We start from the raw sequence: 12,032 nt of genomic DNA on the forward strand, positions 1-12,032 counted from the left end.
CGAGAGAGGTATGTCGGCTTTATAGGCTCTTCGATTCGAATGAAATTATATATATTTACATGCATATCCCTATAAAAAGACTATAAAATCCCTAATGTATGTATATATATACCTCTCTAAATACTGATATTTACATATATAAATCCTTCAAAATATTTAGCTTCTTTTAAGGGCACCTCTAAAAACCTTTATTTATTTTTAATAAATACCCATCACAGTTAAATTTCGAAGATGAGGTGGCAAAGGGAAGAGAGAGAGAGAGAGTAAACCTCATATATGCAAATGTTTTGGGGGAAAAATACCTCATATTCATTTCATAGAGAACATTAAGAAAAATGAAGTGCTTTATAAGATAAGAAAGAGTTATTCCTCACATCTCTAATAACCACGTTAAGCAGTCATTATTGCATCAATGTTCCAAAGTTTCCAACAAAAAAGAGTTGCTCTTCAAATCAAAGCTGCAAGGCTAGGAGATAACTACCATTCTTGTAGGTAAAGAGTGGCTACTACTAGTTCATAGAATTTTGAGGACAAAATATGGACAGGAGAACACAACTAGCTGATTGTTCTTTCGAGCCAAAAAAAAAAAAAAAAGGTTAAAGAAGATCACAATCACACTATAAACTGGAGAAAAGAAAGAAAAGAAAGAGGAATGGAACCTCCAAGCTCTATTCTAGCATCCAAGGACCTCGTTCTTTAACACTTTGGGGACCTATACATAGCCAGATATGATAGTATGCAGTAATATTAGTTCATCCACATACTAATTCAGGATGCTGAACTCATTCGTTGGTCAAGAAATGCTCGTTATTTAGCCGGCAACAGTCCATCAAGCCATCAAAATTGCGCATCAGAGAAAAATCAGGGGTAACCTGTCGCTCCAGGAAAGAGTTCTGATATCTTGGTAAACACATCCATAACCTGAAAAATGGAAGTCATGAATGGAATGTGAGAGCTCATCATGTGTAAATGAGTGTAAACCATGAGAATATAATTAACATAGAAAAGGGAGAAAGAAGTCTGTTTTTTAGATTTATCGATGCAGCACAAACTTTTCTAGATTTTTAATTTTGCTACAATTTTGGCATTCATCTAAAAGGGATGATATAGATGAGTGAGACTCAAAATAATGATTGTGACATATGGCATGCCAATAAGATGGACGGATTACCTGTTAATAATGTTTTTCATAAAGATCCGCTGTGTGGCACATAAACTAAATTTAAAGTAATACAAGATACATGCCAAATAAAGTTATCAAATTAGTCCATATATCCTATATGCATGCATACATATATACATATAAAGACACATGCAGCCAAATGCATACACAAATAGAAAATGTGTGGATCAGCTGTACCCTCATTAACAAATAATGGATCAGCCTATGCCAAATGATGATATTATGGTTTCAAATCCGTACCTCCTTGTCATGTTGATATTTTGCAATATTAAGTGGATTCTGAGAGCACTGTAAAACACGACATATGTCAGAGTACTATAAGATTCAATTTAAGAACAAAAGGACATCACGGTGCATACATCCAAAATGGCAGCTTGCACTCTCGGATTTTGAAATGCAGTAGCAACTTCAGGTTTTGACATTATTTTAGAGATGACTTCTTCTGGAGTGAGTCCTATTTGTTCTGCACAAGATATTAAGGGCATTAGAGGTAGTTGCAAACATCAGAAATAAATCTGGGAAAACATAAAATGACTTTAACACTTCCCATGATTCAATTTTGACAGACCATAAGACAAGCTAGATATAAGCATTCGTAGTTTTGGAACCACAGACACATATGACATTGTCTTAATAATACATATCAAAGGATATCCCAAAAGGTTTGCAGAATTTATTTTAAGAATTTTGTGTATCTAGTTATCTACTCAGTCAAGTTCTATGCTAGAACAAACAGATATCAATATGTATTCCTGTACATGAATGGTACATGACTTTCAAGTTGGCTTACACTTTCTGTACTAATGGTCTATCTTGAGAACAACAGCACCTGAGGCTACAAAATGATAAAACTTGCTGTTCAAGTACCATTATATCATTTGAGCTTATGTAGAAGTCCATTTATGTTTGGTTTACTGCTGACAAACCTTAATCTTGCAAATTCCTAGAGGCTAGCAGAGGCAACTGGTTTCCTTGATGCTTCTAGTCATCTTATGGGAAAGTGTGAGTATGTCAAAAGCCTAGCCAAGTTCTGCAAACAACTCCTTCCGATGGTCTCACCAATAAATAATACCTTGTGACCTAATACATGCAACAAACATACATATGCGTATTAATACATAAACACACATGCACTCAAGTACATGTATGCATCATGCACAAGCAAGCCAACATGGGCACGGCACGTAGACATGCACACAAAATCACACGAATTAACATACACACATGAATATTCACATACCAAAGATACAAACTCAGACATGCATAGGAACGTCTGAACAAGCATATGCACTAGTACACAACTACACATTGTGTGAGCAGGTATATGCACATGCATAAATAACAAGGGCATATGCACACACAAGAACCTGCAAGCATGTGCATGGAGAAACAAACCCATATACACATACATATACACATACAAGCACATGCACAAAAACACCAACACATGAACATTCCCATACAGCCACAAGTATTCCACTGACACACATGCACAGTTGTGGCATGCTAACAAATGTATACATGTATGCATGCTAAGACACAGAGCCACATGAACACGTTTCAATACACCCATATAAGCACATGCACATGCATGCGACAAAGAAAATTGCCGAAGCATGCAGGAAGATAAACGGAGAAATGCACCCATACCCTAAATTCTAAAGATTGTTTCTGTTATCTAACCCATACCACCAGAATGCTCGGTTGGAAGGCTTACTGTCACGCGAAACCATCTAACAAAACAAGCTTCTCTAATCTATAAATGAGATAAATCAACACTTGGAACAATGTTTGAAACTGAGGGTTAGTATAATACATTAAATAAGAACTTAAGTTGGAGGTATGAAAAAGAAAAGAATAGGCTCACATCAATTTGACCATTTCCCATTAGGCAACATTAGTTGTTCTTACTCTGAAGATTCCTCAAAATTTATTAACTTAGCAACATTCAGACTCTTGAGAGTAACAGTTGATATCCCTGCCCATATAGATTCCTGAAGAGAAGTGCAAAAAAGTAGGTACTTTCTTGACTTACCAAATTGCTGCTTGACTTCAGGACTGTTAAGATCAAAATTCTTCAAGGTGTCCATCATGTTATTGTCCCAGTTAGTATTTCCTCCCATCTTGTTCCTGGAAGTACAAACAATAATCATTCCACAACCAAGATATGACAATGGATCACATAAACTGGCATAACTGCATGGTATCAACTTTCAAAGAGATATACACAACCAACAATAGGACTTTATGAGCAGTATTATATGATATCCTTTAACATGATAACATGTTAAAATGTACACTTATAAAGACTAAGAGATCTTCAAACAAATGAAATAGAAGGGGAACAAAGAAACAAGCCAATTACAGCATATCTTGCAGTTCCATGCGGAATTGCGGAGTTTGTAGAAGACCTGAGAAACAGATCATTATCCACATTAATTTCAACATCTCAACTGAAAGCTGCATTAATAGTGAAATATTAAGATGCTCCATGGAAGGAGTACAGGGGAAAACAGTTTAAATTATTAAAGACAGAAGAAAAAAGGGCATAGTAGCATACCCTTAAGGTTTTCAGGGCTCCTCATCTCTGCAGGTAAATAGCTGTAATGTTTGTAAAAAAAGTCAGTAACTCTCCTTTTTGCAGGTTAAAATAAAAATTCAAGCAATAATCATGAAAGCAAAGAGAACAAAAGGAACACCAAACTAAAGAAAACATGAAAACAGATGATGCAGGAAAAAATTGCCAATACAATTGAAATACAATGAGAGATCCAAAGGAACCATTTGTTGCTTCGTTGGTAGCTCTAGACTCTTGTAAATCTTCTGAAATCAAGCCCAAATAAGTTTTATTTTGAAGACATGAAGCATACATCAACCTTTATGGTCAAGGAAATGAGTTGTAGTTGAGTTGAGAAAGGAACATACAGATTCAACGTTTAGAATTCAACCCCACAGATTCAAACTATGGGACTCAAGGCAGTAGTGCAGTCCGGATAAAAAAGGTATAAAGGTGAGAGAAATAATCTGTGCGTAGGCACTGCCTTTGTGGGCTTTACATTTATCTAGGATGTCACCAAGCAGATCAGCATCGGGTTTTGCTTCACCAATGAAGACAAAGCTACAGGGAAAGAGCGGTTGTTCGTGGAGAGGAGATGAAGAGAGGAGACCTAGACAAATAGAAACAGTTTATGTCTCCTCTCAGGTGTAGTTGCTTCCACCAAGCAGATCAGCATCAGATTTTGCTTCATCAATGAAGACAAAGCTACAGGAAAAGAACAATTGTTCGTGAAGAAACGAGACAAAGAGAGGAGATTTAGACAAGCAGAAACAGTTTAGGTCTTATTTTGGTTAGGAAATATATTTGGTGGCTTAGATTTGCGACCTACATTTGAACTCTTACATTTATGGTGACAGGGGTAAAAGACGTCCAAATAGAATCTGATTTCCTAGATAGTGGCAAGTCCATTCATGAGCGAAGAATGAGGAGGCCAGTCCACTACTATCCACTCTAAAAAAGATGTCCAGGTAGGACAAAATTTGCCCCAGAATTTCTTCTTAACCCTAGGAAACCCTTTCCTATGTCCACCCAAAATTACTAGTCTATGACCAATCAAGCATCCAATTTGGCTCAATGTGAACACCCCCAAGATCATATGTTCACAAAAAAGACCAATTAGCTGATCCAATTGACCAGCAAAACTCAAATTAACAAAATTTTAACTAAATCAACGATTGAATCTAATTCAACCAAAAGTGTCGATACCACTCAGCCCAATGTAAAACTAAATTGACGTCAAATACGACAAGATCTACTATATATTAAATCAAAAGGGTAGGTCCCCAACCTACACTGTAAGCTAAAAGAACAATTATGAGTTGACAATAGGTGGGACTGCAAGATCAACTTATGCATAAGATATGACAAACTTATTTAGCCAAGATAATGTAGCTAGAATATTCACCAAATTCAGCATGTCAATAACAACACAAGATGTAAAGAACCACACTAGCAATGTCTTCCAACAGAAATATATGGTCTTACTTGATACAACTGTATTCCTTTTTGTGGGATCTCATATGCCAGTAATAAGTGTATTTATGTATTATTATTTATGCAATTTTAGGAATCGTCATAACTGAAGCTCAAGTCATTTGGATGATGCAAACTAAAACTACATAAAAGTGGTCCTTGAGAAGCTCATGGAAGATGGCAAAAGAGAACTGCTCACACAGGGCTGCCTGCATGCGGAGTATAAAAGGCAGGTCTATCACTTCCCTCAGGAACAGTGAGGATGGCGAACAACCAAAATGAATCATCAGATATTCAGATGTCAGCCTTTGTAATATTTCAGGGAGAAATAGATAAAACTTAATAACTTTATGCCAAAAACTAATTCCCTAATCAACTTCAAAGATAAAGTTATTTGCTTTCTAAAAGTACGATTGGAATTAGAAAGAAAAAGCAGATATATTAACAGAGGCTGTGCTCCAGGCAATGTCCACGGAGCAACCTAAAATAAATGAGCTCTTGCATAATTCTGTAGGATTAAAAATGTAGTGATCATTATGAAGCTAACAGAACATGTAAATGTTTGACAGATGATCAACTTACGGGAAAAGCATCTTCTGGACAGTTGGATCTTCCAACATTTTCTCCAATGCATCAACTGAAAGGGAAGGTGTTGATTTACCTATATTATGAAGTAAAGGTGTCATTAACTAGTGAACTACAGTAATATAGAAGAAGATGGTTTTTATATTACTAAAATAAAATAAATGTTCATGCAAAGCAAATGAAACCTACTATGACTTGAAACCCAGAATAGCATATTTAACAAATGAGCCTTAGTTTAAAGAAGTTGTGGCTCAAGCATGAGCTTCCTTAATGTTTTGTAGTAAATAATACAAATGTTCTCTAATTTCAATGTATCTATTATAAAGTAGCTACATTTGGGAATTGAATCCAAAATTTAAAAGTTCCTTATTACAAGAGTAGTAGTAACTTTAAGATACTGTTCTCAGCCACAGGTTTCATAATATCATTTCACTTGGAAAAGTTGAGAGAGATGAATTTCCAAATATGGAGCAATGACAATGTATCAACTATAATTAGATAAATTTTTAAAAGTGTCCAAGTGGAATTATTAGATGCCAAAGTTTTCACTTAAATATGTGGTTATACAGTATGAAACAGTAGTGATAATATGTGCAAGTAGGCAGAGTACCAAAACTAAGCACCAACTGTTATGAGTGAGTAACACCAACCCGATGAGTACTGAAAAGTGAACTCATCACCAACATGATGTATTTTTCTCTGCATATTGGGATTATACCAAACTTAAAATCAACAGTGTAGAGGGATAACTTGGGCATTTGTCAAAAGTTCTACTTATCTTTAATGTGAATATTTAGGATATACAAATATTATAAATGTTGAGGTATTATTGGCATTTATCAAGTCCGTCAAAGTTTTTAATTTTTTATCAATTTGGCTTTTCCTAATCGTCATGAATTCATTCAAACGTTATGTTATATCATGTACAGAGATAGTTTTGACATAAGTTGTCGAAGCTCGCTTGCTATGTCTTTTAATATCAACTGCTGACCATTTCTCAACCAACAAGTCTTAGTTATAGTGATGTCACTACTCTACAGGGGAAAAAAGATATAACTAACAAATGCACCTACACATCCTTGTAAAGGGATCAGTACTTTGTGAAGTAGCTCAAAGTAACTCCTGGCAATAAGATTGTGTGACAGCTTTAACACAAATTGCATGGAAATGTAATTGTTTAAATAGTCCTCTCAAGCAATTTACTGAAAAGTAATGGTGACAAGCGCTTTAATTTCCAAAAATGTCAACAAACCACACAAGAAAAGTTTCCAAGAATCATTAGCTTTTGAGAAATCAGAACCGAGGTGTATCATCAATGCAACAATTGAACAATTTCACATGGTGTACAAAAAACAAACTCTTAGCATAACAAAGAAGTAAATAAAACAATACAAGTACTTACCAGTTTGAGCTTGCTCAGTAGAAGCATTGTCATTTGGATGAAAAGCAGATCCATTTGTTGAAACCTTCAACGACCATAAAAGCAGCATTGAGAATATTCATAATATTGAGGTAATATACCACTAAGATCAGAATAACAATTACTTTTTCTTCAAAGTCTACTGTCACACTATCTTCTGCCTTTGTCGAATATTCACGATCTTTTTGCAGCAGCTCTTCAGGAGAAATATCAACAAAAGCTGGATAAATTTGGCATAGGTAACTATTACAGAAATATCAATTGGTGATAATCAGATTTCTATTAAACAGAATTTCAGCCTAATCAACTGTAAGTACAAAACACATTAATGAAGCAAAAACAGTAATCTGACTAGAAATTTTTCCCAGGCACCATTTTAAGGATTACAAATTTACAATGCCAAAATGTCAATCAAAAGTTTAGAACATAGGGAACAAGTTAAGGAAGCCCAAGTTGGAACAAAGTACAAGCAGCATAGACTATTCCTTTGTGGTTTTTGGTAACTCTGCAATCATACTCATCAATATTTAGGCGTTCTTTGATAGGGCTCAAAGTCAAAATATAAAGGAAACCGTGGTAGTACTCATCTCAAGACTTCCCAACTGCAGTCTCAGAATGTGTTTGGTTGGTAAGACCAAGCAAACAAATTCAACATGACCCAGTTCACCAATAATGCTAACCCAACTCAACCAAAACACTCACCCCGTGACAATCCACCTCTAACAATCTCCTATTCTCTTCTTGTGCTGCTAAAATACCTATTTGCCCTCCGCATTCCTCTGCATTCAGGTAAGGTTCAGTCCTGCCAAAAACCCTAAAGATTAACACATAATATTCCAAAACCCTACTTGTCCAATTCTCCTCTCAATGTAGAGGTTGTTTTTCTGATGACATATGTCAGAAGGATCAACAGAGAATGCAGAGGTCAGAGAAGCTGATGGCAACAGGAGGGATCAACAGCATGATGGTTTGAATTTGAAAGGGTTGTTTAAGAAAAAAATATCTCTAAAGATCTTTAAAGAAATAGTATGGCCACCAATAGCAAGAGATGAGCAAAGTTTAATGACCAGAATGAAATTGATTCTCTATGATCAAGAGATGATAAGGTTTATGGTCGTCTCAAGTCAAGCTTGGCGGTGAACTAAATTATCTCACATGTAATCTGGAGTTTATTAACTTGATGCAACTACAATGAAGAGCTAATACCAATAGAAGCAATATAAATATTACTCGTACTAATTTATGCAAATAAACCCTTCGTAGTGCATTTATTTCAAAAAATGAAGATATTAATAGCTGAAAGAAAGTGCATATCATATCAAATAGTAAATTCCTCTAAATCTATTTGAAAAATAATGTTTATATAAAAAATTTCTAAGGTCAGATGATAGATTGACGAACTCAAGGGAAAGGCCTGGGTTTTGAAGGCAGGCAAATCAGCAGCAAAGAATTTAAGGCAACAATAACTTCTCAAAATAGGTCTCAAAACAATTTGGGTATATTGGCATTAATATAAAATTATGAGTCTATGACTATAATCCTGAGTCACCCACTACTAGAACACTTCCAATCATTAGGGCTGCTCTTCAGAGAATGTTAAAAAACAAGAGGTGGGCCATTCTTTCTTTCCCACGAGAAGCCTGCACGATGTCCTAGTTAGATTAGAAATAGGCAAAACTATAACAGGTAATTCCTCGTATGAGTTCTTTTTCCTTGAATTTTACAGAGCACCAAAATACCAGAATAAACCAATCAATAGCTGATAATGAAGGACTGTATGCATAGCTGCCTAAAAAGTAAAACCTAAGTTCAACTTTTGGGGAGCTTCTCATTCAAATATTTCTAGCTGAAGCCCGAGAGAAAGTTGTCAGATATTATAGCTTGTCTTATTTAATCAGCAGGACTAACCAACTTCTAATTTGGGTTAGCCTGGATTGGGGTTTTCCATGTCGATTTACTTTAACTGTTAGGTTAAACATAACGGAGCAATCAGGTTATTTAATTGAGGGAAAGATTCCTAGGGTTGTCAGGATGACCAAACTCTTCAAATAAGTCGATAATGCTAGAACAAAGAGAAAAATGTATCATTTGGGAATAAGAAAACCTCCATCTATATTAGATGCAAAGTAGGTGCCATGTATTACAAATTACATACCAAATTTCTTTGATTCTTTCCTTGTTTCTGCTTCATCTCTGATTTCAGATGTTGGAGCTGCTTCGACTTTCGTCGGGGGAACATCTACTGTAACAAATTTTTGTGAAGTATCTTGTGTTGCTTTTGAGGTTGAAAAATTGTTTGGAGCTGTTTGTGGTGCAGCGGGAAAGGGGAATGGTGATCCTACAGAAAAGGCAGGATTGTTGTATTGGCCCTGTTGTGGTGCCGCCTGATCCATCATTGTCTTAAATGCTTGCTGCATTGCATATCTCTGCAAACAAATTTTTTTTTTGGTATCAAGTTAGAGGTGAGACATGACAAAAAGTTTGAAGCAAGTTAGCTAAACTTAGATGATATACACTTGTTGCCTGACATTTGCCAATTTTCACTAAGTAATAAGCATGAGGCAGAATTACACTAGTTAAGGCCCTAAGGGAAAATATGCTACAGAGATATAGAACCAAGAATAAAATGCAGTGGACATAATTATGTAAGATGTCAAACGTAAGTTCTTATACAAGAGATTGGATCTTCCATGAAGAAAATAGCATAGCAGAAGTGATACAATAGATTATGCAGGTGATTTTCAATAACTAATGCTCCTTCTTTTATATGAAAAGGAAAAAGGAAAAGTTAGAACGGAAACATAGCATTTCTAGTATATCTTTGGGTTGTTCCCAAATCGGAAATTAAGAAAATTTTGGAGTTCGGACATGAATAACTCAGTTTCAGCGATGATTTCTATATGAATAACACGAAAATGTCCATGATATCATGAAGATGAGTAATTTCACAATGGATGGTGAACTTATCAACATATAATGTGCCCACAAATACATTATGCACGTTCTCGGCATGAAACAAACCAAATGAAATAATTCTTGGGATTAAGAAGGGTGCGAAAGTAATCAAAGAGCAATATAAATCAAAAAAAAAATATCTTAGGGGGAGTTTGTGCTGAAAGCCTGACAGTACTTCAGTAATTTAACCAAAGAATATTCCTCAAACTCTTGTGTGGCTTTTTGGAATCAGCAGAAACAACACCTAAGGATGGAGCACACCATAAGATAGGATGTATATGTAATAAGCTCACCTTTAACTTTGTAGACACCTGATAAACAAGAAATATCGTTAGGAAATTAATCAAGAATGAGAGCAAGAGATAGATATAATATAAAAAGAAAAGAAGACACCAGACACCTCACCACTGAGAATAAAGCAGACAGTGCAACACCAACTCCAATCCAAAAAAGAGGTGAACCACTGCAAAGTTACTACATATCTGAGAAAATAAAAGAAAGAGAGGTTCTCCAATCTCTAGACAAAGTAATATACTCATGAAGAGAACATTTTGGTACAGATATGTGCTGACCACATTTCAGAACCTAACAACATAGCTAAAGAAGACATAGCTAACCAGAAAGAGAAATAGAAATAAATTTACATATATGGCGATGATGGTGGCACAGGAACTGCAGTTCCACTTGCAGTTGTCAACTCATTGCTGCTTGAAGTTGACATGCTAGCAAAACCCTGAATCTTCAATCTCTCCGGTACTGTAGCACTCGAAATAAAAGTTTGAAGAATAAGTCAGTGCCGAGAGAGAGAGAGAGAGAGAGAGAGAGCTAGGAGAACAAATTATAAAGAGAAGATGCAGGATCACTAAATATAGTATAAAATCTATCCAATAGCATTAATCATTTCTTGATATGAATGTTCCATAAAGCGATAAGGGGGAATATCCCAGGATAAGGCACCATTTATCATGACTCCGAAACCAAATAGTCGGTCGATGAGAAATTGGGCTCACTTCAACCAAAAGAAGTTATCAGAACTTTTTTTACCCGTTAAAAGCAATTGGGATAAACCCATTATCGCCCTCCAACTTTTTCTTCTCCCTTTTTCCAATAAGAGCAATAATGGCACTTGACCAGCAAAAATAAATTATAAGGATAAATCCAGTTTGATCCTAGTAAAAATTATCTAATCATGTTCCTTTTCTTTTCTTTTCTTTCCCCTGATCACTGAACCAAATTTGCACTTAAACAATATAAATAAAGAAAAATGACAATTTGAGTACAGGTCTCATTACGGTCTCATTACTCAGAAAATAAACCAGAACAAGTATCAAATCAAATCCAAGAATAAGAAAGAATGACAGCTAAGAACAAGAATAGGGTTTATAGATGACAAGGCGAGAGCCAGAGCTGGAACAGGCATGAATTACTCAGAGTACTTATTACTTCATACATGAATTTTAGCAACCTATGAACACTATTCCCTAATTAAGCACCAAACAAATAGGAATCAAGCAAAAAGACAAGAACCCGGCCCAATTTCAAGCACAGGAACAAGAGTCAGAGCTCAGGATACCATCTTTCGAAGACCTCTTCGCGCCCCCATCACTGCCGCCTAACCTAACCGCGGAAACGAAGAACTTTGTTCTCCTGTGACTTCGGATTTGTCCTCCTCCGCTAGCTGGGAACTCGGAACGCCGCCTGCTCGCGACGACGGAGGAACCCGGAACGCCTACCAGGATTGGCAATCTGGAGGAGGCTAGGGCAAGATTCTCCATTCGCGTTTGGAATCGGAAACCCTAGGGTTTTCTAAGGGAACGGTACTCTTTACAGTTTACACTGGAAGAGAGAGAGAGAGAGAG

General features: G+C 36.0%; 1 protein-coding gene across 1 annotated transcript; it reads right to left on the reverse strand.

Moving 5' to 3' along the window:
* Positions 1-52: 52 nt before the first annotated feature.
* On the reverse strand, positions 53-12,032 carry LOC140771959 (protein TIC 40, chloroplastic-like). Its single transcript, XM_073113813.1, has 14 exons — positions 11,747-12,032; positions 10,818-10,929; positions 10,579-10,636; positions 10,467-10,484; positions 9,374-9,644; positions 7,344-7,438; positions 7,201-7,264; positions 5,796-5,874; positions 3,744-3,784; positions 3,549-3,594; positions 3,219-3,313; positions 1,543-1,646; positions 1,424-1,471; positions 53-921 (listed from the first exon to the last, which is right to left on the reverse strand). Exons 1-14 carry the CDS (start codon positions 11,946-11,948, stop codon positions 862-864), a joined length of 1,293 nt encoding a protein of 430 aa, XP_072969914.1. The 5' UTR covers positions 11,949-12,032; the 3' UTR covers positions 53-861.

Source organism: Typha angustifolia, chromosome 12, assembly GCF_048772165.1.
Source record: "Typha angustifolia cultivar Huaian chromosome 12, ASM4877216v1, whole genome shotgun sequence".
Classification (NCBI taxonomy): Eukaryota; Viridiplantae; Streptophyta; class Magnoliopsida; order Poales; family Typhaceae; genus Typha; species Typha angustifolia.

Coding starts and splice junctions, on each gene's coding strand:
- LOC140771959 (XM_073113813.1), bottom strand. CDS start 11,948: ATGGAGAATCTTGCCCTAGCCTCCTCCAGATTGCCAATCCTGGTAGGC. Junction 3,595..3,743: donor GAGCCCTGAAAACCTTAAGG/GTATGCTACTAT, acceptor TCTGTTTCTCAG/GTCTTCTACAAACTCCGCAA. Junction 922..1,423: donor AATATCAACATGACAAGGAG/GTACGGATTTGA, acceptor TCCATTTTTCAG/GTTATGGATGTGTTTACCAA.